At 41.5% G+C, this 27239-nt stretch overlaps 1 protein-coding gene across 1 annotated transcript; it reads right to left on the bottom strand.

Moving 5' to 3' along the window:
- Positions 1 to 693: 693 nt before the first annotated feature.
- Positions 694 to 27115, bottom strand: DNAJC21 (DnaJ heat shock protein family (Hsp40) member C21). The gene is made up of 12 exons (XM_014831259.3): positions 26805 to 27115; positions 19135 to 19228; positions 17386 to 17509; positions 16957 to 17079; positions 16273 to 16577; positions 15199 to 15350; positions 12877 to 12964; positions 9921 to 10079; positions 9459 to 9501; positions 5236 to 5408; positions 2129 to 2204; positions 694 to 1606 (listed from the first exon to the last, which is right to left on the bottom strand). Exons 1-12 carry the CDS (start codon positions 26899 to 26901, stop codon positions 1442 to 1444), a joined length of 1599 nt encoding a protein of 532 aa, XP_014686745.1. The 5' UTR covers positions 26902 to 27115; the 3' UTR covers positions 694 to 1441.
- Between the last annotated feature and the right edge of the window lie 124 nt (positions 27116 to 27239).

Genomic DNA, 27239 nt, shown 5'->3' on the forward strand with positions numbered 1-27239 from the left:
GAGGAAGATGGGCACGGATGTTAGCTGAAGGCCAATCTTCCTCAAAAAAAGTTTTCCTCCATTGAAAGATGGAAAAACAAAACAAAAAATTTCTGAAAATAGTGAAGAAAAGAAACCCAAGGCAAAATATCCCTCATTAAAAAGTCAGTATAGGGGCCGGCCGGTGGCGCAGCGGTTAAGTTAGCACCTTCTGCTTTGGTGGCCTGGGGTTCACCGGTTGGCATCCTGGGTGCGGACATGACACCCCTTGGCAAAGCCATGCTGTTGCAAGCGTCCCACATAAAAAGTAGAGGAAGATGGGCACAGATGTTAGCTCAGGGCCAGTCTTCCTAAGCAAAAAGAGGAGGATTGGCAGCAGATGTTAGCTAGGGATAATCTTCCTCAAAAAAAAAAAATGTCAGTATAAATTCTGAACCATCTGCTACCTTCATCCATCACGCTTTACAGCTGTCACCATGCCTAAGGAGGGAGCGCCATATAAATTAATTTGCTTCCACTTCCACAATTCAAATCAGAACAAAAAACCAAAAGATGTATCTTGTTGATAATTGCCAGTAAAATCTCACATTAATTCAACATAGTTATACCTTAAAGAGATATTATTCTTGAAACACACCCATACCTGTTCAATTAGTTTCTACCTCTCCTTGTCATTTAGGGGAAAAAAATACAGTAATCAACAATATGTTCTTTAGAAATAATTTTAAAATCAGAACCAGTGTCATGGTATCAGGTGGAAAAAATTCAGGGGCCAGTCTGGTGGTGTAGTGGTTAAGTTCATGCACTACACTGCGGCAGCCCAGGCTTCGCAGGTTCAGCTCCTGGGTGCAGATCTAGCACTGCTTGTCAAGCCATGCTATGGTGGCATCCCACATAAAATAGGGGAAGATGGGCACAGATGTTGGCTCAGCAACAATCTTCCTAAAGCAAAAAGAGGAAGATTGGCAACAGATGTTAGTTCCGGGCCAATCTTCCTCACAAAAAAGAAAAGAAGAAAAACATCTATGACAAATTTAAAACAATCTGAGTCTTTGACAGATCATTAAGCGTAACAAAATACAAAAAAATTGAATCAAATAAAAATAATGTGAAATTAACAAAATAAAACAGAGAGGGGCACTTGTATGTGTTAAAATAATTTAATTCTCCCTGTACATTTCTGTCCATGTGAACCAACAGAAATCAAGAATGCATACTTTACAATATTTACCTGTTTTGAGACATTCAAGTCAATTCAGATGGCAAAAGTAGAATTCAATCACTAATGAAATGTTTAAAAAATATATATTAAACAAAAAAATGTTTTTACAAGATAAAAAATAATCTTCCACAATGCAATAAATTGCAGATCACTGAAATTTTAACTCTTTCGATGATTTCAGTTCAGTTTTTGGTTTCAAAATCTAAAGACAATCAAAAAGAATAGGCATTGGCAGAATTTCTATCTGTTTTTACGTTTCTCTTTCTTGCTTCGACTACTAGTTACACTGTTTAAAGAAGATGATGAAGGTGCTCTGGCATGACCTGTGGCCTTGAGATGGTCAAAAAGTTTATTCCGGGATGGAAATTCACTATGGCAGGTTGTACAGCTGATAAGAACATCATTCTGAAAAGGGAAAAAAGCATAAATAAAAGCAAGTGTTATTATCTGAGAGCAGCATTTTATATTTTCACGTCGAGATCAGATATCGAACAATTGCAAAATAAGATCTTTTAACAAAATGGACAGCTACCAAGACAGGCTTGACAGAGGCAGCCTTTCTTCGAAGTTAAGTCCCATTAACCAACACCATCAACTTTAAGAGTCCTGAGACAGTCAACAGCACGCACTACAGGGACTAGAGCAAGGCTATAGATTTCAGAGTAATGCAAAACAGGACAGTAACTGTTCTGGCACAGTCTGGTATTTCCAATGTGATTTTTAGTTTAAAGGAAAAATAATGACAGTAGCACATACATAAATTCTCTGTTCGTCAAGGAAGACTACTGATGGACGCACACCTATGAGCAGGTGCAGAAGAGCTCACCAAATACATACTCACATCTTCAGAATTAGAATTAAAAATCTAAATTCTACCGCTTAAACAGCAAGGTCCGCTGAAGAGATGTCAACGTGGTTGCCACCTACCATTGTCTGTGGTTCAGCAGGTACTTTGACAGATTTTTTTGTGTCTTTGGCTTTCTTTCCTTTGGGTTTAGGAACACTGGAAAATAAGTAAAAGAATTCAGCATAATCCAATGATAATGCGCCTCTGTTAATCGTCATCTTGCTCCCAAGAAGACTCAGAAGAGTGGCATGCACTTTAAAGGCTAATTCACTAATTTTAACGGCCAAGTTAATTAATTTTCACATCTCAAATGTGAACAACTCGACAGATCATATCAGATATCAAATTTGACACAAAAATTAAGGAATTTACTTAAAGCAGTTGAAACACAAGCGAAAACAAGACCCCCAAAATATCTCTGAACTTTTATACAGCATGTTTTTGCCAAAAAGGAAAGCATGTAATACTCCATTTACTGAAACAAACCACCTTCACAGCCAACCAGTGGTATTCACAAATATCTATGACATTGTGTTTCCCCAAAAACACAACTTCTTCAAACCTGACTCAGTCTACGACAAACATTTCAACAGTTCCACAGGGAAATGAGAAAAGTAAAGATATCGTACTGCATTTTACATAAAATTAGATTTGTTCAACGTAAAAAAATTTTCTTTTATTAAGCCATGCTGAGGCAGCATCCCACACAGCACAACCAGAAGGACCTGCAACTAGAATATATAACTATGCACCGGGGGCTTTGGGGAGAGGACAAAGAAGGCAAAAAAAAATGAAGAATATTGGCAACTGATGTTAGCTCAGGTGCCAACCCTTAAAAAAAAAAGATTATATGTCCTTTCTGCTGAGCTGATGGGTTTTCCCCCTGTATCCTTTAACCTAGAAACTGCCAGCTAGTGTAGTCAGCTTCTTCCTATTTAACTCCTGAACATTCCTCTACTCAATCTTCCATATGAGTTTTAATTTTCCTTACTCATTTCCTACTTGCCCTCATTTGCGCTAACCAAATTCTTAGGGTAAAATCTGAGTGCAACTGTAGCTACAGAACAGACAGGATGGATTAGAATGAATAAATTATGATAACGCTGCCCAACATATCACGAGTACACTATTCTTTGAGCAGAAAAGAAGAGTCTGTAGTAAGTTAAATGGCTTATGCATTTAAAAGATGCTGATTAGAAGTGGAACACGTTACACAGTTTTCAGCCAGCTTTGAAAGCATCAAGAAAAGGACACGATGGCGGAGAAGGCAACAGATTAACATTTACTAATTTACAAAATATCATCACAGAGATGCCACAAATATATCCAAGGAAACTTAGGATAATATTCCTAGAGAACAAGTTCTAATATTATGAAAGACAGTAGCTACATCTCTGAAGCTAATATTTAAGATCTTTATTTTAAAAAGTACTTTAGACACACACAATTTTTTTTTTCCCAAGGAAGATTAGCCCTGAGCTAACATCTGCCAATCCTCCTCTTTTTTCTGAGGAAGACTGGCCCTGAGCTCACATCTGTGTCCATCTTCCTCTGCTTTATATGTGGGATGCCTACCACAGCATGGCTTGCCAAGCAGTGCCACGTCCGCACCCGGGATCCGAACTGGCGAACCCCAGGCCACTGAGAAGTGGAACATGCGAACTTAACCACTGCACCACCGGGCCAGCCCCCACACACACGTTTTTAATGAAGAACTTCTCCCTGGGCAGCCGGTGTCAGTGCACTGGAGAGAAGGAGCAGAGGGGCCTGCAGAAAGGCACTGGGCATCAGGACACCCACGGAGCCAGCGACTATCCCAGCCCTGCCGCTCCTCAGCAGTGAAGAAGTTACTTGAATTCTCTGAATCCTTTACTCACATCAATAAAATGAGTGGTTTTATTTTCCCGATGGTTGCCAAAAACTGACTTTTAATAATGAAACCCTTTTCCCTCCCCAAATGAATTCCCATGTAGAGGTAATATGAAAAACAAATGAAAATTTTAGCGGTAGATGAAAGCGGTGGTCAGGGGCCTAGAGCCCAGCCTGTTGGCCCAACCTCATGCCCACCCAACAGCCCCCAAGGGACCTTACAGGAAACTTAGGCCCCACAGAGCTAGCTGATCTGGGTGCACTGATCTCCAAGGGTCAGGCAGACAGGGATTAAATGCCAGCTTCTCCACGTACAAGCTTCTGTCCTCCAGCAAGTCACTAACCTGAGACAGCGTCCTCATTTGTAAAATGGGAACAAACACCTTGCATCAGAGTAGTGTGTACTTTCCTCTCCCGGGACCCCTCTCTCCAGGTTCTTCTAAGCCCCCACATCACCGCGCTGTGCAGCTCCTCGTCTTCCTCTGCCTGCAGCCACAGCCCTGCTCTAGGCTCCCATCACATCTTTCCCTCACTTACGCCACCCAAATTCCCTAACCCTGAGGACAGTCCACTGCCCCTTCACCGCTGCTCCAGTGTTAAGCATTTTCACTCAGGCTCCCACTCTGTCATTTGAACTCTCTGTCACGGTCCTATGTTCAAGAACCTGATGCTAATTACTGCTCAGATCTTTCCTCAAGGAATAAGAAATTATTCTGCTCTACAGCAACAGAGGAGGGAGACAAGAAGGTCAGACAAGGAGAGGAAGGAGAGGAAAAGGAATGCAATCTCCCTGAGCAAGACCTTCCCTCAGCCAATGACAACGGCCTGGAGCAGCACCGGGAGCCCAGGCTCCTTTAGAGAAGGCCCCAAGCTGTGGACGCACATCCTCATGACCCGCACTGTGGGGCTGCACACACGATACCCATCATGAGCTTGGAAATCGGTCAGTGATGCTCCAGGCGAGTGGGGCAGGGCCTGAGCAGTAGCCTTGTTCCATGTGAGTATCGAAGATTACTGATGCAGGACAAAATAAAAACTCGGCAGGGTAAGAGAAACAACTGGATCAAAGTGACTGCTTTCTGAGTTTGGCTGTGCTGCTGAAATGTCTGTGAGCACATTCCTCTAGAATTATCTTTCCAGCACGCTTCATCTGTACACATATGTATATACGTCTGGAGAGATATATATCTCTCTCTAAGTCACAGATACATCTAACTCACGTCATCAATCAGGGGAAAAGAGATTTTATTTGATATATAAAAAGATATCCTAACTACCAATATTAAGTAACTGGAAACAACACGCAACTCTGACTCACCTTTTAGCTTCACTTTTTGGGTCATCACACAGGTCGACAGTCTCCGAGACACTGACATTTTCTTGGGGGCTATCTTCTAATTCTTTGGCACTGTCTTGATTTAAGTTGGTATCTTCTGGATCAACCTTTACTCCTTCTCCAGTTCCATTTTCATTGAAATTATCATCATAGTTCTAGGTAATAAAACATGCAGACCTTTACAAAATAAATCATAACACTGGCTTCTTATGTTGCCAAATAGTTATCATAAACAATGATAATGTCCTGTACACTCTGGTAGGAGTATACCTTCAGGAAATAAAAAGGAGAAGCAAATGATAATTTAAGAATATGAATGCTCATTACAGAAATATTAAATTGGGAAAAATTAGAAACAATCCAAATATTCAATAAGTGAACAACTGAATGTCAGTGAAGGAAAATTATGAAGCTCTTAAAAATCATGTTTCCAAAGATATTGACTCAATTATGCAGAAAAATACGACATATTATCAAAAATAGAAGAGAGAGGGGCTGGCCCCATGGCATAGCGAATAAGTTTGGCACGCTCAGGTTCGGCAGCCCAGGTTCACAGGTTCAGATCCCAGGGGCAGACCTACACCACTCATAATCCGTGCTGTGGCAGCGACCCACATACAAAATAGAGGAAGATTGGCACAGATGCTAGCTCAGAGCGAATCTTCCTCAGCCAAAAAAAAAAAAGTAGAGATAAAATTATACACATCGTCTCATTACAATTTCATTCAACATTAATTAATATCCATAGGCAAAATTAGGGATGATATTTATACTTTTCTATATTTTCCAAATGATCTGCAATGAGCACCTGTAACTTTCATAGTCAGGAAAAAAAGAAAAAACTACAGCAACAAACAGGCATTATAAAAGAAGCCTGGCAAACACATCTTCACTATGTGCAACTGTTTTGGTTTTGTTTTTGTTTTGGGTAACATGGTGCCACAGTTGCTTTCTCCCCCTCCCTCCCTTGTTCTCTCTCTGCTCACCCATGCCTTTCCCCCCTGAACTAAGAAGGTCAGCTGCAGCCAGAGATCACGACACTTCACCATGTATCTCCTAAGAACAAAAACACTCTCCTCCATCTCCACAATACCCTCCTCATACTCAAGAGTTTACACTGATATTATCTGTTACACAATCCACATTCACATTCCAATAATGTCCTTTTTGTGTAACCTGATAGTGGATATAATCAACGATCACATTGCATTTAGTACTCATCTCTGTTTAATTTCCTTTATTCCAGAATAGCATCCATACATTTTTTCATCTTTCCTGATATTGACAATCTGATAACTGTTTTGTAGAATGTCCCACGCTTTGGCTTTGTCTGCCAGTTTCTTCATGATTACATTCAGGTTATACATTTCTAGTAAGGATACTGTAAAGATAATGCTGTGTCCTTCTCAGTATATTACATCAGTAGGCAAAACGACCATCTGTCCCATTTTTTACTGATTAAGGTCTGATCATTTGGTTAAGGTGGTACTGCCAGATTTTTCTACTATAAAGTACCTTTTTCCTTTTTAAACTACTAAGTAATGTACAGAATGTTACTTTGAGACTGTGCGAATATCCCATTCCATAATAACTATCCACCAATGGATCTGGCATCTACCAATGATGCTTGTATGGACCATTTATTATATTGGTGGATGCAGAACAGTGATTTTCCTACTTTTATTACTCCTGCCACTTGCATTTGTATTAATTCATTTTCTTCTGGAATGAAGCTTTCTTGTCTGTCTCCTTTCCCCAATTCTTTTTTTAGGCTCAATAAAGATACATGATTTTTTTTTTCTTAAAATCAATATGTACAAATCTATCAACGTTATTCCTCTTGATGACTCAAATTTTCACAAATTTGGCAGGTGCTAAGCTGGCTCCTGGGTTCTTCTTACATATCCCCATCAATTTCTGAACGCTTTCTTAGTTTCCAGGATAAGATGATCCAGGCTCACCTCATACTTTGGCCATCCCAGCCCTGAAATCAGCCATTTCTCTGAGGACCAGGCCCTGATTCCTTTCATGGTGAAGAGGATTTAGAAAGCAAACGTGTGTACCAGGTACGCTCGCTGCTACTGGCTGTCGCTGCGTCTAGGCCCTCACAGTGTACACTGCTGATGCACTTATTTAATCTTTTACATCATGAGCTCACAGCGATATCTCCAATTGCGATCCAGCACTACAGTGCTCTGCCTCTCGCTCCCTCGATCTGTGTCTGTATTTCCCTTCTCCCATAAGAGAATCTGGTTCCCAGTAAGATTAATATATTTACTCATTTGCTCTATCCTACAATACACACAAAATAGTTTCAGAAATACCACACCAACACCACCAAAATATCTACTGAGTAAAGTTCAAGATTTATCTTTTTGCAGTTAATTTTGTCTTTAGAGTATGTCCCGTCGAGGGTGTTTGGAGTACTGTGTTCAAGGGTTGTTTGGATTAATTCTTACTTTCTGTCAGCCAGGGTCATTTGCTTGTTTACATTCAATTTCAGTTTTCTGTGTTTTCTTTTACAATCTTTGTTGGCTTATGCAAATTTTCTTTTGACCGTACAGAAACCTCTCCCAATCTGAAGCTTCACCATTCTCGGTGTTTGCTGCTTCCTGCCCTTTAACCGACCAGTACATGTCTCCATGCTACCTTCCTCTTCAAAAAGAACTCAGAAAATATCAGAAAAAGTGATACACAAAATGAGGTCTGAACTGGGGCTTTCTCCTTGATATAATCAGAAATCATACACAAGAGGCAATATAAAGGAATATTGCTTTGGGGGGAAAAACAGGGTGGTAAACTGAAGCATTTCGTTGGTCAGAAATGACGAACACACGTGTTTATTATTGCAGTCATAGGACCTATCCTTCGTGACTCAAGGTGAGACAGGCTTGGGTTGGGTATAAGTCCCTCTCCATTTCATTTTGCCCTTATTCTAGTGGTTCTGGCATACACAAAGGAGAGAAAAGTGTTCTAGTGATTACAGAGTCTTTGGGTGGAAGACGGTATGAGTCATTTTATAAAAGGAACATAAAATTTGCTATGTGATTTCACAATTGAAGCAAAAAGTTCCAAGTCACAATTTTAACAGTGATTAACTCAAGTGTCATGTATCATTTTTAGAATATGAAATAGATAAAAATTATCAAGTATATCATAACCATTTGGATAAATAAGCCAAATCTAAGATTTTACGAAAAATTATTAGTTTACATCTAAATTTTCTTAAAAGCATTTTCAGTTTTTAAAAAGAATTATAATATCTAACACTTAATATAAGCTAATATAATTAGATTATAGTACAATGGCACAGAAATCAATTCCATTCTCTTTAAAACCACCTAATATCCTTAGTAAAATGGACAAGCTCAATTTGTTTCTATAGGTTCAAAAACATCCACAGGATTGTATTACACATATATAGCAACACAATACTCTTTTATTTAAAAATATTTCTTAAGGCAGAGACTGAATTTGGACCCCAAGTGTGAAATATTTAAACTACTTAAATTTCTGAGTAATATTAACATTTTTTTCAAGAATCACAATCATTACAAGTTTCTAACCAAATGCTCGTTTTGCAAAATTTCATTTATGTTGTTGGCAAAACAAACTTAGATATACAATGACCAACCCCTAGATCTTCATATTTTTCTGATTTTAATTATATTGACTTAAAAATTGCCATCACATGTGTCCAGATTTTTTTTAAGATTTTATTTTTCCTTTTTCTCTCCAAAGCCCCCAGGTACATAGTTGTATATTTTTAGTTGTGGGTCCTTCTAGCTGTGGTATGTGGGGCACCACCTCAGCATGGCGTGATGAGCAGCGCCATGTCTGCACCCAGGATCAGAACCAGCAAAACCCTGGGCCGCCAAAGCAGAGCGCACAAACCCAATTGCTCAGCCACGGGGCTGGCCGCCAGATATTTTTTTTAATATGGTCACTCGGCTAATTAGTATTGGGGGAATTCCACATGCAGAATTTTTAAACACACCAACAATCACAATTAGGTAAATTAGCTACATATGTACAGCAGGGGGAAAGGGCTGAAAAAAGAAAATATTTTTAACTCCCTTTAATCCATTTTACACTACATATACAGTTGCAGAGTCAAAGTCCCTCTCCTTAATACAGACTATCCTGAATAAAGCACTCCAAATTTATAGTTGACATTTAATGTTAATGAAACTTTTTCAACATACCTGTGCTGGTTTCTGTTTCTTTTTCTTCTGTTTTTTAGAAAGCCTAAGAACAAATATAAATCAAAATATCAATTACTTAGCTTTGTGAAGACTTACTAAATGAAAATAAAAAATACTGAAACACTAGTGATACAGAAAAAGTAAAACATTAAAAATACTTGAGAAGACATTAAAAGGAAAAGAAAACTACATCATCATTTTAGAAAATTCTACCAGTGGTTCAATTGATAGTAATTAGCATATCCATTGCCTAGGTATAAAACTGCTTTTAATATAGTCATAACATATTCTGTAAAAATTACATTTGACATCATATCTTTACCCATTTCAATATTAGAAAGTTCCCTTAACTAGAAGAAATGCAGAAAATATTAGTATAACAGAATAACTTCTTTGCGATCAAACAGCATTTAAATGCAACCTGTAAATGTGTTAGGTAGGATGTGACATTTTTACAAGTACTTTAGTTTTGGTGCATCCTCCACTTCTTCCTCAGAATTGACATTCAACAAATTTTCATCAGTTTGAGGTCCTGAAAAATTTTCTTCCTCTTCCTCCAACTGTTGTTTCAACAAGGCCACCATTTCCCGGTGCTTCTTGGATTTTTCGTGATTCCTCATGCTGAAAGAGCAATCTGACGTGAGTAACTGCGACAGGATCAATTCGTATGTGCCCAAATATGTTGCTGGATGAGCACAACCAAGTTAAAACTTACTTTTTCCCCCATTAAGTAAGCAAAATGTTAGTGATGCGACAAAGAGAAACAGAACCCTGTCAGGATCTCCTAGGCATTATGTACGCTGGAAGCCCGTGACCACCTTCTTTCTTCCTGTATCCCAGCATGCTCTCCTCCCTCTCTCCTCTTCTCTACATATTTTCCTTCTATTTTGGTGGGGCAAATTCTCTATTATTTTTATTTTCTAATTCTTAAAATTCAAGCCTTCTCCAGTTTCCTCTTTATTTTTTTCTGCTTTTTCTCCCCAAATCCCCCCAGTGCATAGTTGTATATTTTAGTTATGGGTCCTTCTAGTTGTGGCATGTGGGACGCAGCCTCAGCATGGCCTGATGGGCGGTGCCATGTCCACACCCAGGATCCAAACCGGCGAAACCCTGGGCCACTGAAGAGGAGCACACGAACTTAACCACTCGGCCACGGGGCCGACCCCTCCATGGTTTCCCATAATCATCAAGTATTTGCTAAGTGCTTACATGTTCCAGGTCATGCTGTGGGCTTCAAGGGATCACTGGGAAATTACAGGACAACAGTCCAATGTTAGAACAAAGACCCCCTTGGATTTGAGAAATGATGACGGGAGGGCTTGAAGTACCAGAGTAGTTTTACTTCCTTTTGCTTTTTCAACAGCTGTCTTTCACCTTCTCAGGAAGGATCTCCCTTCTCACTGCCACCACCTAAATGTGAGTTCAGACACATGTCTTCCCCTCTGTCTAAAACTGCACCGTCAGTGTCTACTTCAGTGCATCTACAGGCAACCAAGTAACACTTCACAAAACAGGGCTGACAATGCTAAAGCTACAGTTTACAAACAAAGTAGGCAACTGTGTTCCTGTCACCTTCACTCAGCTGCTCAGACCTGGGTTTTCTAGTTTGCATTGCTACGCTTACTTCCCACTAAAATTCTCCTTCAGATCAAGGTTCCTTGGAGAAACTGGAACATCTTGTGTCAGTAGGTAAATACCCCAAAAAACAAATGGGACATGTCAAAAATGCATATGAGCTAGCTAGAAAGAACTCTCACTAACCACATCTGGAAAAATTTGAATGTGAAAAGGGCAGTTATGAATTATGAAACACTGAAAGAAATTCATAAAGTCCTACTGCAATAGACAGATCAGTGGGGGGAAAGAAGGGCTCTAAGGCCAAATGATGGGAAATAATGTAGAAGGAGCACTGGCACCCAAAAAGCCTCATTTGGGGACCACTACAGTGAAGATGGGTACAAGCTGAAATCATCAATGGATGCTAAATCTGAGAAGGAAATTATGATGAGAAGCAAAATATTTGCATAGTTTTAAAGTGTCTCTCCACAGATTAAACATGCTATAAAGTAAAATTTGTTGCAAGGGAAAGAATACTAACTCTACAGCGGAAAAACTGGACAATGCCTTGATTGGGTGATCAAAATTATCACCACCCATGAGGGGAAGATGGACGTTGTGTGCCTCCAGGTATGAGATTCTGAGAGCAACACAACGTGTTATGTAGTATTCCAGCTGGGGAATGCATAACTTGAAGCTAATCATGAGGAAATGGACAAACCAAAATGATAGTCGATTAAAAAAATATTTGAAAGGGCCAGTATTCTGGAATATCAATGGCATAGACTGGTTCAGATTAAACGAGACTAAATAAATAAATGAAATACATGACCCCAGAATGGAAAGAAGCTCTACAGGACATTAACAAAGGATGAACTGACACAAGTGAAATATGAGCAGTAAATGAGAGAAAAGTACTATCAGTGTTATCAATTTCCTAAAGTCGACAGCTGTACTGTGATCGCGGAAGAGGACGTCCTTGTTCTTAAGGAATATACACTGAAGTATTTAGAGGTAAAGGGGCATCATGTATGTAACTTACTCTCAACTTAGGAAAAACCTGTGTGTGTGCGCGTGTGCACACGCGCAGAGCACACACAAACAGCAAAATGTGAGCCACAGGTGAGTTGGGTGCTCTAAATTCTATTCTTGCAACTTGTCTGTAACTTTGACATCATTTCCAAATAAAAAATAAGTTTTTCAATCTCCTCCAGTGTTGCTTCTGTTTTCTTGCTTGTTTCTAACCGTTCTGCCTCTCTTACTCTACTATTCTTCCCTCGGGGGCTACATAGCAACACCACCTGACTCTCACGGCCTCACTTTCATCCTTGGGCCTCTTCCTTTCCTGCAGGTGTTGTGCCTCTTTCTCCTTTGCTGAGTCCTCTCACTTTCTCCCATATTCTTTCCCCCTCTTTATAACAGTATCCTCTTTAATACCTCTCTCTTCGTCATTGTTCCCATAAGATAAAGTCCTTCCACTTGAGCAAATACACTTCAGGTGGTATTCCCACAGTTCCTAGGTTAGCAGGGACAGCCTGCCCGAGAGTGTGATGGCAGGAGGTGAGTGTGCCACCGACTGTGTGACTACGCCTTCTTTGCCAGAAGAAGCAACATTTCTTCCTAGAGACAGTGCACAGGTTCAAAAATCAGCTGTTATGTGGGAATACTGGCACAAACAATCATCAGCACAACAGACTTAACTGCTGGTACCGATCCTTCTTCCTCCCTGGCTGGACAGCAATTCCCCAAGACAACATGTGAGGGCCAGTGATCACCTGCTACAAGCATTTTCTTTCTAGGTCTTTCAAAGTGTTACACTCTGCCTCAGAAGAAACGGTGAGTTCAAAGATACTAAACTTACGCCTTTTCCGTCTTGAAAGATTTGTCACACGCTGGGCAGTAAAGGCCATCATACAGCTCAGCATCCTCGGCCTCATCACTATCTTTACCTACGACAGGGAAGCCCATAGTGAGAATCCTGTGTGACCAGAACACAAACCTAAAACATGTTAACAAACTGAATCTCTTTAATAATGATCTAACATTATGCCCACAAGTTAGAAACTCAAATGTTTGTATTTCCTTTAAAAAACAAACAACATTATGAGGATTTGAGCTGTCCTTTTTTTGGACGAAGATTAGCCCTGAGCTAACATCTGCTGCCAATCCTCCTCTTTTTGCTGAGGAAGACTGGCCCTGAGCTCACATCTGTGCCCGTCTTCCTCTACTTTATACGTGGGACACCTACCACAGCATGGCTTGCCAAGCAGTGCCACGTCCGCACCCGGGATCCTAACCGGCGAACCCCAGGCTGCCGAAGCCGAACGTGTGAACTTAACCACTGAGCCACTGGACTGGCCCGTGAGTTGTCCTTTTAAAAGCAGCCCTGAATTATAGGGGAAGGCTTCCAAATAAATCACTTTCTCTTCAAGTTCTTTTCATAAGTCTACCCAGAAGAAGATTCAAAATATTCTCAGTCCTGAGTGTGACCAAGTTCAGAAAATCAAATATCACTTTCATAGTTCTACCACAAAGCAGTTTTTTCAACAAAGGTGTTTTAGTTTACCTCTTGAGCAAGCTTTGTTCAAACACATTTATAACTGTAATCTATTCCTAAAGGCTTAAATAAACTTAGTTTATGCCATTTCATCATTATTAGGTGATAAAATAGCATCTTACATGTAAAGTTTAATATTGTCTTTATGGACTTTTTTTTACAAGCTTGAAGCTGTATTACAACAAAATAATCACTATCAATATGGTCCATAAAATCTAAGCAACTAAAAAGCTCAACTGAAAGTCTTTGCACAATCTCACATTCTATATCTTTATACAAAATGAACAAGTAAATGGACTGCCATTTGGGATTTCCTATGGGATCAATAAAGATCCCAAGATATCTTTTCTATATTTTACATTTTGTTCTTTATAATAAGCGATGTTAATATGATTCTGAAGGACATTTTCATTGAAATCATAAATGATCAAAACACATCCAATATTTAGTATATGGTATTATTTTCCAATTGTGTGTACACTTTCAATATATCGTACACAAGAATGCCAGATTCGAAGTCAAAATCTGGATCTAAAACTGGTCACATGTTCTCAGGCATATCTTATAGCTTCTCAGAGTCTTAGTGTGCGCATCAGTAAAATGGAGAAAATTCTATGAGCAAAACTCTAAGGGGTATTGTGTGAGGATCAAGCAAGATCTTGTAAGTGAAAGCATTTTATAAATTATAAAACTCTACATAATTATGCCCCCTCACATTTTTAGAGTTCTTTATAATTTTCAAAACACTTTCACACATACTACTTCTGATTCATTAACAGAACATTTCATTTCCTAATCATTTTGAATAAACAAAAGTCTGTCATTTTATTATTTGGGCCATGAGTTTGAAAAACCCACATTTGTAGATACGGTAAAACTGATTCAACTACGTTTAAATCATTCACTTTGGTTTCCCAGAGAATAGTTAGAGACAGTGGGGTCAATCAGGTCTACCGCTATTCTCGACAACACCTAATCCGCCTTCTAACGTAGTCACGTGCCTGTGCTCTAGTGACAGGCAGTGAAAGGACGCATTTCAGCACACCCAGGGGAGCCCCTCTACAAAGTCAGAAATGAGAGGAAGACTTTATATACAACGCATGGACTCCTTCCTTCACAATATCAGCTTTTCTGGAAAGAGTTGCTATTGAAACTTGACCTACTGCTTAATTGTGTTTTTTTAAATAACCAGTCAGTCCTACTTGTCAACATGCCCACTTGTCAATATATTTATGCAGCCAGAAGCATAAATTGTTTAAGATATGGTCAGAAAAGAGTTTCTTAATCAAATTACTGGAATTAGACTACTTCAATAGACAATCTTTGCTTGGCTTATACAATATTGTTTTTCATTTTAATTATCTGCCACATTTAAAAATTGGAAGTCACATAAAAATCCAGACTTCCAGCTTCACTTAAAAAACAAAAAAAAAACAAACACGAAAAACTCTGGTAACCCTGGCAACAATCGGCAGGAACTCAGGTGTTCTGGTTTTCTTCTGCTCTCCCGTTCCTGTTGTCTTACATTGAGCCCTTTCAGTGGCACCTGTAAGCATCATGAGTGCACAACCTCTGGGCATAAAAACATCGATTTTCTAAAGTTCCTTAAGGAATGGAGGAAGTTACCATCCTGCTCGTCTTTGAGGTCGTGTTCCTCCAGCTCATCTTCATCTGATCCGTCTCCAAACTCCTTTTCATAACGTGCCTCCATCTCCCGGAGCTCCTTCTCCAAGTCAGCCACTGTCATCCAGCTCTGTTCTTTGTACTGCTCTGCCAGTCTGGACACAAACAGCACAGTCTCACTGACACCGAGAAGCACGTCTCGACACTGGTTTTACTTACTCTTTAGACTTAAAACCCATCCCCTAGAGATCTAGCCTCCTCCTCCACGCTGTCAGTGTTTACAAACTTCAAACCTGTGCTTAGTCAGAACGGGAGCAAAGTCACTTAAATCTGTTATCTATTATGTGGTTGATTTTAATTGCTCTCCTAGAGAATGGGTTTGAAACATAATTCTTAGCTTCTTATTAAAAGTCTTTAGATGTTTTTAAATCAAAAGTGTCAAGTAAAGTGCTAATTTTCAAAAGACGACGGGTGAGGTGGGAAGAATTTTTAAGAAGTGAATAATTTTTTAAAAGAATGCTATAATGCTCTGGATACAATGCTTTCACACTAACTCAGAATAACAAAATTTAAAGGCATTAAAATGAACCAAATATCTAAGAGCAGACTGACAGAGAGGCAGTACTGCGAGGTGGGTAAAGCAAGGCCACTGGACTGACTTCTGGAGTCCGATTCCCACCTCCATGATGCACCAGCTATGTGATTTTGGGCCAGGCTGCCTTGTTTCCTCAAAAAAAAGAGGATAAAAACCAGAACTGTCTTCAGAGAACTGTTGTGAGAAAAGCACTTAGAACAGAGCCTTATACAGAGTAAGAATTCAATTAACGTTAGTTGTTATTAAATTCTACAAGAGTCTGTAAAGGATCTCAAATATAAAGGGCCTCTGAAAGAAAACACCCAATTCAAAAGAAAAAACATTTTGCAGTAGATGAAAAAACATCATCCAACACCAGGATTAAAAAAGAGAAGGGATGAAGCCAGGATGATTTAACCCAATGTGAAAGCACCACGTCAGGGGTCCAGTGGTTTCCTCGGACCCCCAGCCCTGTATTTAGAAACGAGGCAGGCACCACGCACTTCGCCTGCTTCAGCTTCTGCTGCCGCCTCATCTCTTCGGCCTTCCTCGCCTTCTCCGCGTTCTGCTCTTCCACAAGTTTCCGATGAGCCTGCACTCTTTTATCTCTTTTCCGAATGAAAGCTACCAGCTGACGTACAAGCTCGTTCTTCTCTTTCCTCGCTTTGTCTCGAATCTTTCTGTTTTCTTTTTCCATGGCTCGTTTCTCCCAGCGGTTTGAAGCTTGTCGTGTATCATACTCCTCCTTCCAAGCGAAGTTCTTTTGAGTGCAGAAACTCTGCCAATAAGCGTAGAAAGGGTGGACTACCTAGTGACACAGAAAATAAGTAAAAGGGTAGTTTTGTATTTATATATTTTTTTTAGTAAGGCAGCAAATATTAGTGATGCAAAATGTCTTCTAACCTTCTTTTTTCATCTATATATAACATTGCTATTAATCAATGGAAAAGACAATCCTTTTAAGATTTTACGGAATAAATCACTCTTCACAATAAATTTAATGAGGAAGTTAATGGGATGGGACCACGGTCAATAAATAGGGAAAAGTAAAGCAGGGAGGCCACCAGGGAGGAAGAGAGTCATAGGATGGAACTGAGAACTAGAATCTATCTTTTTAAAATACAGAAATGGGGAAAAGACACACTGATCAACGCTGATTATAAAACGGGAACACGTTCTGCTTTTACCGTATCATAGTCACTCTGGGAATCTCCAAAAGTTGGGAAATCCTCAACATCCTCTTCTAACACCGATTCCAGTTCTTCCTTTGCAATCATTTCAAAAACATTACGATACACTGTATAAAAGCCCTAAAACACAGTTACGGAAACACAAAATTCTTAATACTTTTGTAGTTTAATCACGGAATAAGATTTTAAAATGCAACACGAAAAACTTCAAAGTTAAACCAGGCCCAAGCTCTGGCCCTACAAGGACATTTAGGTTTCAGTTGGAGGTTTTTATATGACGACAGTTTAAATATGAAGGCAATGCTTTCGCAGTTTTCAAAATGAACATTGTTTCAACTTTCTATTATAGAATAATTTAAAAAATTCTTCTTGTGTTTGAAAGTCTTGCACTTGATAAGGAATTAAGAGTAAGCTGATTTATCTTACCTTTTCATCATCTCCATAACCAGAGTAACAGGTAACGGTGAAATAGTGAAGCAAGTCTAAGCTGTCGTCCTGATATTCTCCATCAAGCCCACCTTTAAGCAGAGCCTCTCTATGATTATCATACCTGAACAAAATGAAATTAGCATCATCAGTTAAAGCTGAATAAATAAGAATTCAAAAGGACTCCTTACTCTGAAAGAGCCAAAATATTATTATTTTACATTTTAATGTGTCAAATCCACAATCAAAACATTTTAAGAAAAATATCAACATGAAAAGACTTTAAATAATCTTTTGCAGAATGGCCGATTAAAACTATGACCGCAACTTCTAATACATTACAGGCATTATGCAGTCCTAGCCCATAAGAACAGGAGACTTATTAAAGCCAGGGAATTTCCATGACTCTCCCAGAAAGGTGGCTGCATTTTCACAGGAAGTAGGACAGTACAGGACGTGATCTGGTCCACAGGCTAATTATACATTTGTGATCTGGGCATTTACCAACATATACCAGAGTAAGACTCTTCCTATGTTGATGTAAACAACCTAGGAGCTTCCCACACACGAAATTACTCCACATAACAACTCTATAAAGCTAGTTATTATCCCCAAAGATACAACAGGAAACTGAAGCTCAGTGATATTAAATAACCTGTTGCCATAATCATAAAGCCAAAAGGCAGCCAAGCTACAATTCAAAACCAGGTCTCCTGCACCAGTAGGACCATGCTCCTACCCACTGTACAGTACTGCCTCCAGCTAACAGGGGGGTTAACAGCAAGAGCTTTGAACAAAATGACAGGGAATCCTTGGGACAGGAAAAACACCAAAGATCTAGAGAAGAGTCTAGAGCAAAAGGAAGTCAGGAAAGAATGTCAAACTTCTCAAAGGAAGGCAAAAGTGTCTCTAAGGCCAGATCTCCAAATTCCTTGGGAGGAGAGAGAATTTAGGATTCTCTGGCTTTCATATAAAAGACAATTTGACGAGAATTTCCTTTACAGTCTTTCTCTCTTAACAGCCAGCCAGGCTGAACACCATTTAACACACAGAAGACTTGAGCAACAGCACTGACTACCCAGCTGCTCTTGCAACAGCAGGACCTTGCACAGTTATGTCAGGACTTAAACCCACTCCTCTGCAGCAAAAAGTTCATCTAGAATCTGAAAACTTAGAACTTCAAACAGAAATTTTTGTTTGGAAACGGTATTCAATTACTAGGCTATCATTAGTAAAACTATCTGTCATAGATATAGAAGCTTAACTCAATTTCTTCACATAAAGTAGTTCTTTGGAAAATATTACAATTCTTGTACTAAAACATTATATTTGTTCTTTAAGGACAAGTCAACATTCTTCCTTGTCTGACATCAGTAAATTTGTTGTACACCAAAGGGACCCCATTTAATGAGAAGTCGCTTTATAAGTATTAAAGTTAAAACTAACATGTCACAACTAGAGGGAGGACCCACAACTTAGAATATACAACTATGTACCGGGGGGCTTTGGGGAGAAAAAGGAAAAAAATAAAATCTTAAAAAAAAAAAAATAGTAGAGGAAGATAGGCATGGATGTTAGCTCAGGGCCAGTCTTCCTCAGCAAAAAGAGGAAGATTGGCAGTAGTTAGCTCAGGGCTAATCTTCCTCAAAAAAAAAAATCATAAATAAATAAAATTTTTTTAAAAAACCCTCTATTGACAATTGTTCCCCACAAAATACACTGGGATAGAAGGGATAGTGTGATGCTCACCACGCTCTTTCCTGAGGGTCACTCAACACATCATATGCCGCTTGAATTAGTTTAAATTGTTCAGCTGCTTCTGCGGCATTGTCCAGATTTTTATCTGTTGAAATAAAATCACAGAAATTTAGTCATCATAAAAGTAGAAGACAGAATCTAAAAGGGACCTCTCCATCACAAATGCCATAAATAGATGAGCAGTGTACAAACCAAAGAAAAACAACTAGGGAAAAGCAAAGAGACATCCAAAACAGATGATAATCAGAATCTAAGTATCTACTTGAGTAGAAACTCCATCTTTTTCTAGAAACCTCAGGGTATCATGAGTACTCAATCTTGATGTCCACAAATGGAAAGTCCGGAATAGCACACATTTAAGAGGGAGCAAAATAAATACCTAAAATCAGTTATAGAAAGACTATTATTTAGTGATGGATCATGTTTATTGTTCACACTGCCTTTAAGTTTTTCTTTCTTATCAACACATACCAAAATAAATCTCATAAAGTTTTAAAAATATAAACTAATCAAACTATGTACTAATTATTCTCCCTTTAGCTGTGTTTCCTTAGCCATGGAATTCAGAAAGCATCTCTGCCTCAGGGTGGTAGCCAGCTTATAAGATGGCCCCCGATGATCCCCATCTCCTGGCATTCACACCCTTGTGTAGGCCCCTCCCAGGTTACCAGGTCTGTGTAACCACCTGCAAGCAGCAGAAACCATGATGGCACAGTATGTTACTTCTGAGATTACATTATATTATAAACGACGGCAGTTTCCATCTTGGCATGCTCTCTCTCAATCACTCTTGGACTAGCCAGCTGCCAGAGCATGAAGACACTTAGATGTCCTATGGAGAAGCCCACCGGTGAAGAATGGAGGCCTCTGGCCCACAACCAGCAAGAAACTGAGGCCTGCCAATACCATGTGAGTGAGCTTCAAAATGGGTCTTCCCAAACAGATACAACAACGTGGGAAACCTTACGCCAAAAAGCTTTGGCTTTTTGTTCCCAGCTAAGCTGTTCCCAGATTCTGATCCTCAGAAACTGTGTCAGTCCATATAATGAATATGTTTGCTGTGTTTGTTAAGCCTTAAGTTTTTGGTAACTTGTTGCACAGCAATAAATGACTAATACACTCAGAAAGGAAAATATTTGGGGGCCAGCCTGGTGGCACAGTATTTAAGTTCACATGTTCTGCTTTGGCAGCCCAGGGTTTGCTGGTTCGGATCCCGGGTGTGGACATGGCACCACTTGTCAAGCCATGCTGTGGCAGGCGTCCCACATATAAAGTCGAGGAAGATGGGCATGAATATTAGCTCAGGGCCAGTCTTCCTCAGCAAAAAGAGGAGGATTGGCAGCAGATGTTAACTTACAGCTAATCTTCCTCAAAAAAAAACAGGAAAGTAAAATATTTTGAATCTACTATGGAGCACACCAAAGTTCTTTAAGCTCCAACTCAATACTTGCCCGCTAAGCAGAAAACATGACAGAAATGTATTCCCTACAAATAGTCTTGCAGCCTTAGCACAAGGCCCTCGAGGACCTCTTGCCTCCTCTTCTCAGGTACCATCACATGGGTCCAAAATCCTTCAGGCAGTCTCAGCTGAACAACTAACACTGACAATACTTTCTCAAGTACAGCAATTTGCCATAGCTCTTTTTGCTAAGATGCTTTAACATAAAAAGCTTTCAATCTTATTTTAGAATCATGGTCCCTTGAAATTGAAAGAAGTAAAAAAAACCTCCACCCCTGTAGCCTAGTTGTATGTGAGAAGTAGTATAGTGCAAGTCTAAATTGCCTTTCACAGCGCAGCCCATCTGAAGACAGCCAATGGGGCATCTCCTAGTCCACCTCTTCTCTCTACTAAAGACACCCAGTGTTTATGGCACATCACAATCCTCTACTTCAAATGCAGTCAAAGACAGGCACCAATAATCAAGAAGCCATTCATTACTTCCTTTTCTTAACGCTCTACTCTTACCCACTATAGCTAATTACATTAGCTTTTAGCAACATCATCACACTACATCATTCTGAATTCACAGCTGACAAAGTTTCAAGTATTTTTCATATGACTGGCAAGCCAAGGGATAAGCGTATAATGGGATTTTTTTTTAACTGAACATAGCACTTAATCCATTCTGCGGCAGACACTAAAGGTTAGATTAGCCAACACTTCTCCCCCTTTTCTCTTGCATCCTTGATTATGGACGCTGGATAAGCTAAAATACTTGCTGCAAGCAATGGCCATGTGACATGGTTCTGACCAATGAGATGAAAGCAGAAGTCTATTAGCATATTTTCTTTCTTTCCTCTTTCTTCTTGCCTTGTATGTGGACACGATGCCTGGAGCCTCAGCAGCTATCTTGAGACCATGGAGGAAAAGCCAAGAGATTCACAGTAACATCACTGAACCACCGACACAATGCCAGCGGGCACCTACCTCCGCGCCTTCTGCTGCTGGAAAAACGGTTTAATGGCTTAATTCATTTAAGCCATTGTCATCAGGTTTTCTATTATTTCCAACTAACACCAAATTTCATCTTGTTCTGGCCCTGTTGCAGTCGAGTTCTAGGTAGTATGGGTCATTCAGTGCCCTGCTGTAATTTAGATTTTGATTATTACTTAGCGACAAACTACAAGTTGCCTCCCCAGTATCTGTTCTCTTCTTCCTAACAGAACCCTGATTTTCTTCACAGTGGTAATGTACTCAGCTAAAAACTTCACCTCCCCAGACTCTCTTGAAGTTGGGGATATCAGGTGACCCAGTTTTAGCCAAACAGATATAAACGCCTGTCTACTAAATGAAGCTCCCCAGGAAAGACTTTGTTTTCCAGATGAAACGGATGGGCTTTGGTGGCGCTCACCTTATGCTCCTAACCCATCCCATGCCTGCCCAAGGCCAGAGTACAACACCTGAAGGAGGAGCACGAGGACTGAGGCAGAGACTGCTAGTTCGTCCCCTCCTTCTAGCAACAAGCAGACCCTGATTTTATGGTGAATACCTGGTCCTGGAATAAAGACGCCACTCCCCAGTCTCCTTGAAGCTTAGGTGTGACCACATGACTCAGCTCTGATCAATAACATCTGTAAAAGTCTAGGACAGCTTTAAGAATCTTCCTTAAAAGGCAGCTAGCATACACTCTGTCCCTGCTTTATCCTTTCCTCCTCCGTTCTGCTGCCTGGCATCCCCAGCTGCCACCTCGGACGATGAGTGAGGGCCCATCTGAGGGCGGTGAGCAGAAAATCCAAGGACCTCGTGGAGGAGAACTGTTATACGGGGCTCCCTCCTACCTCTGCACCTCTACATGAGAGGGCCACAAACTTCTATCTGTGAGGCTTAACTGCTAACACTTGCTGTATGGACTCAAGCCTGACGGTCAGGGTGATGGAGCAGGTCTTTGATGGTTTCATCAAGCAGCTGGAGCTCCCAAGATGGGCCACCTCTGGATGTCGTTATGCAGGAAAAAAGAAAATGACTATTTAGTTTAGCTACCATAGCCAGCTTCTTGTCACATGCAGCTGAACACAATCCTATGACATCTTCAAGGTGAGAATCCAGCTAAAAAGAGTCACGATTTCCACACCTTCATCAAATCATTAATAAAATTTTTGTCAGATAAATAAAAAAGCAGAGTTCAAATTAAAGCGGAATGGCAGGAAATGTCAGCAAATAAATCTTCACACATAAAACAAAAAAGGTGAGGTTTGGGGTGGTAGGTGGGTGGTTCTTCTTCAACTTTTAATCAGTACTGCACTCTGTTGTCCTGTTTCTTCCCACTCCTCCTTTCCTCCCCCAAGGAAGTTTGGAGAAAGTTAAAAATTTTAAACACATAAAACACATCAACGTATCATCTGAAAATAAGATCTACTCTCTTTTTTGTTTTTTGAGGAAGATTAGCCCTGAGCTAACTACTGCCAATCCTCCTCTTTTTGCTGAGGAAGACTGGCCCTGAGCTAACATCGTGCCCATCTTCCTCTACTTTATATGTGGGACGCCTACCACAGCATGGCTTGCCAAGCAGTGCCATGTCTGCACCCGGGATCCGAACCAGCAAACCCCGGGCCGCCAAAGCAGAACGTGCGAACTTAACCACTGCGCCACCAGGCCGGCCCCAAGATCTACTCTCTTACTGAAGCTTCTTTCTTAAATAATTTTTTCAATCTGTCATACGGCTTTTTATTTCACTTAAATATATCCGAACTGGTTGACTATAAGGTCGAACTGAGATCTAGAAGCATGAGTGCAATAAGTTAAAATAAGCAATGATAAAAAACATGGAAAGCCCACATTTATTAGCCAAATGCAAAAGCCACAAGCTTTTCACATTGCAAATCCAGTCATCAAAGTTTAAAAGGCATTTTCACACTGTTCTTTGTGCTTTTCTCTTGATCCACTCACGCCCTTTTCCACTCCCTCCAAACCTTTTTCCAGTGCCTTCTGCAAAATTTCATGGATATCTTTTAAGCCCCGCCTTCACTGATGCCAGGCTCCCTGAGAACATGGTTCCCTCCAGCCACAGCCCTCATCCGGCAGGTCTGGTGCTGGAGCTGGCATCCTCCTGGTCACTGATCCTTTACTCACCCCCCGACGACAAACCAGCAATCCTTCCAGACCATTTGGCAATCCCACCTTCTTCTCCTCCTTCTCACTGTCTATTCACCACCCAGCTACTCCTCTTTACTCAAACTGAGAATTCTGGCACTTGGCTCAGTTTCCATCCCCAGGTCCTATCATCATTCTGGGTGACTTCAATGTACCTTGACCTCCTGGGCTCCCTACCTCCGGTCTCACCTGCTCCAATCCATTCTCCCCACCACAGCCAGAGAGATTTGCGAAAAACACAAACCTATCATTTCCCCTGCTTCTAACTCTTCAATGGCTTCTCAATGCCCTTAGGTTGAAATCCACCCTACCTAATCCAGGTTACCACACCTTCAAGACCCGGCCCCTGCTGATCTGGCCATGCTCACCTCTTTCCCCTTCCTGGACTCTACCATGCTTTCTCCTGCCTCCCTCCACATGTATTCCCTGCGTTCCTGCTTTAGGTCTGGATCTAGACATCACTTCTTCAGGGACACACATCTATCCCACCCACACATACACGCAGTCCAGGCTAGATTCATGTGCTCATAAGCACCTTGTATTTGCCCTCATACCCGAGTTCACCGGATTGAAACTGCCTGTTTTCCCCTCTGTCTCCCCGAAGACTGTACGTGCCAGCAGAGGAGGGACCAATCCTGTCTCATTCACACAGGGAAGAGCTCAGGGAATATTCATCAGATGAATTATTGAAAGCCTGCCCTTCACAAGGAGTGATCGCACTAGGCAGTACTGTTGGCCCTACTGAAAATACGCTCATTTCCTCAACGAAAGAAAGGTCATTCCCTTTTTTTTTTTTTAACAATGAAACAGGCAGCCTTTCTATTTGAGGTATGTATTATTCTTTGAAGCAAAGCCCATATGTTAACCTCAGAAACATCCAACACAGTACCTTGCACGCAGAGGGAAATTAAACATTTGTTTAATGAAAGACTTAACAAATTACACAGCCAGCAAAGTCCATCAAAACCATGTCTCTCCTGGGAAAGTATTTATCCCTTAAATGTATAGGCATTTTCAAACCAAAAGATAATTAGGAAGCTACAAATTATAATGACATTCGGTGAAGATATTAACAATTAGTTCCTAACAGGTTTGGTTTCAAAGTAGTTAACTGATGTTTTAGTATCATTTGCATAGTTCTTCCTTTCTTCCTTGCCCTGATTTCCAATTAATCACCAAATCCGCTCATTTTTCCTTTGCAACACCTCTTCAATCCAGCCTTACCCCTCCCACTGACCCCAAGCCTGGCTTACCTTCCCTGGTGAACTCTACCTGACTTCTGTCTCCGCCCCTTTTGAAACCAGTCAGTTGCCTTCATAGTATCTTCCCCCAATAATAAAGCCAGCCTCAACTCTCCACTACGGAAAAAACAAATTTCACAGTCCTTAGCCTAACCTTCAAGGCCCTTTACAATCTAATCTCAAAGCTACTACTCAAAGACGTTTTAGTATTGTCATCAAAATTATGCATCCATTTGGTCACAAGCACTAATCCTCTTCCTCACACTTTTCCACCCAGAGTCAACAAATTCCCAACTTCCTTCTAATTCCTAACTTGATTTCTAATGGTAACCCCTCTTACTCTAAGAATATGCTTCTAACTATTTTTGGATTAATTTTCGATATAGCTACTGACTTCCTGCTGAGATGAACCTTTAGCTCCCTGTACCTCTTCCCTTCCAAGGTACATCAGATTTTCCTAGTTCCTCTGTTGGCAATCGTTATAACTTTGTAAGTAACAAACCCAGGCCTCTACTTCTTGTTCCATCAACTGCAGACATCACCTTCTGACTTTGGGTCCCAGGCCTTTCCTCCAGCTCTTCTCCCAATCCCTATTTCCAGACTTCCAATAAACACTGCCTTCAGTTAAACCACCCCCTAACCACCTCTTGTCCATCACAGTGCTCACCCCATATTGTTAAGTTCACTCTTCCCAATGCCATTCCTCTAGAATCCAGCTAAAGTCCAGGCTGGCTACTCTGTCAAGGGGAAGCCTCAATACCTCTCAGCACACATGAAAATTCCTTCCCCTGAACTCCTGGGGCATTTATTACTTGTTCTATTAATCCAACTACCAATTACATATGGTATACTATTTTGTTTGCACTTGTATTTAACTTTTCACATCTGTACAACGTGGTTTCTCAGCAAGACCCTGAGCTCTCTGTCCTAGCATTTCAAAATCTAACAGAGTAGTGACTTGCACGTACTCAAGACCCTACAAAGCGCATATGGATCAGTTCTAATGCGAAAGCCTCTTATGAACCTCAAAAAGCTGAGACTCAACTACTGTCTTAGTTTTCCAGTCTGGAAGATCAGGTTCCATCAGAGAAGTCACACAGGCCTGGGCCACAACCAAAGAAAACATCCAAAGGAAGCACCGCTCTAAGTAAACATAGAAACTTCACTGGAGAAGACACCCAATTAAAACTCTTCATCTGCGGACAATCCGAAGTACAGGGTCTGCTCAAACAGTCTATTAAAAGAAAAAAAAGGCACAGCTATTTAAAAGACATTTTACTAACTCCTTTGTCGTAATCTCAATAAGGAAGGAGCCATAAATTACACCTAAGTAGCTGGGATTCCGTGATGAAGTTAAGGGCAGCAGAGGAAACACCCAGAGAAGCGGAGCGGCAGGGGACCCAAGCCAGGGACAAGCCTGAGGAAGAACTGGGTTGAGAGCTCAACTCCTCCCCAATCGGTAGTGTGCGCGAAGGGGTGGGAGGAGCAGGTGAAGTCGCTAGAATGCTGTCTTTCCCCATCAAGTGGCAATGCGGGAAGCAGGGGGCGGGGTAGGGGGTCAGGGAAGGGATGGGTGCTCGGAGCTAGCGCGAAGCCTTGGGGTGGAGGGCTGCGTCCACCGCGGCGGAGAGAGGACGCTCATCGGGAGGGCTGCGCAGGGACCACCTGGCCGGGGACCGGGGGCCGGGCGTGGTTTCCAGGGCGAGGGGAGTTACAGGGCAGGGAGGTCCAGGCACAGCCAGGTTCCCGGAGTTATTCCGGGGAGACAGGTGGAAAGGGTGGCGAGGCCGGGCTTTGAAGAGGGGCCGCGGAGGTTACGGAGTAGTTACCCGGGTGCCATTTCAGGGCCAGCTTCCGATAGGCCTTCTTGAGCTCCTCCTCGCTGGCGTCGCGCCGCACCCCCAGCGCCTCGTAGTGACACTTCATCGCCCGGCCGGGCAGGGGGCAGGAGGCCGGGGCGGGGCCGGGGCCCGGGCCCGGGCCAAAGTGGTGGTGGCGGCGCTGGTGGTCCTCCCCTGCGGCGGGAGCCCGGCGCCCGCACCGGGCCAGCCAGCGAGCGCGGCGGCGGCGGCGGCGGCGGCGCGGGGCAGCGGAGGCGCGCGGCGGGGACCGGCGGCGAGGGCTGCGGCACGCGGACGCGCGGAGGGGGCGGGGCCAGCGGCCGCGACTCCGCATGGGCGAGGGGAGGGCCTGTTCCGGAGAAGCCGGGCGGGAGGGAGGCGGGGCCGCGGCGGGCGGGAGGCGGGGCCTCGGCGGGGAGGAGG

This window comes from Equus asinus, chromosome 10 (genome assembly GCF_041296235.1).
Source record: "Equus asinus isolate D_3611 breed Donkey chromosome 10, EquAss-T2T_v2, whole genome shotgun sequence".
Taxonomy (NCBI): domain Eukaryota; kingdom Metazoa; phylum Chordata; class Mammalia; order Perissodactyla; family Equidae; genus Equus; species Equus asinus.

Excerpts from the sequence above, each read along its gene's own strand:
- DNAJC21 (XM_014831259.3), bottom strand. The coding sequence starts at position 26,901 with ATGAAGTGTCACTACGAGGCGCTGGGGGTGCGGCGCGACGCCAGCGAG. Across the intron at positions 19,229-26,804 it reads GGCCCTGAAATGGCACCCGG|ATAAAAATCTGGACAATGCC; the intron begins GTAACTACTCCG and ends TTATTTCAACAG. Across the intron at positions 12,965-15,198 it reads CCTCAAAGACGAGCAGGATG|GTAAAGATAGTGATGAGGCC; the intron begins GTAACTTCCTCC and ends TCCCTGTCGTAG.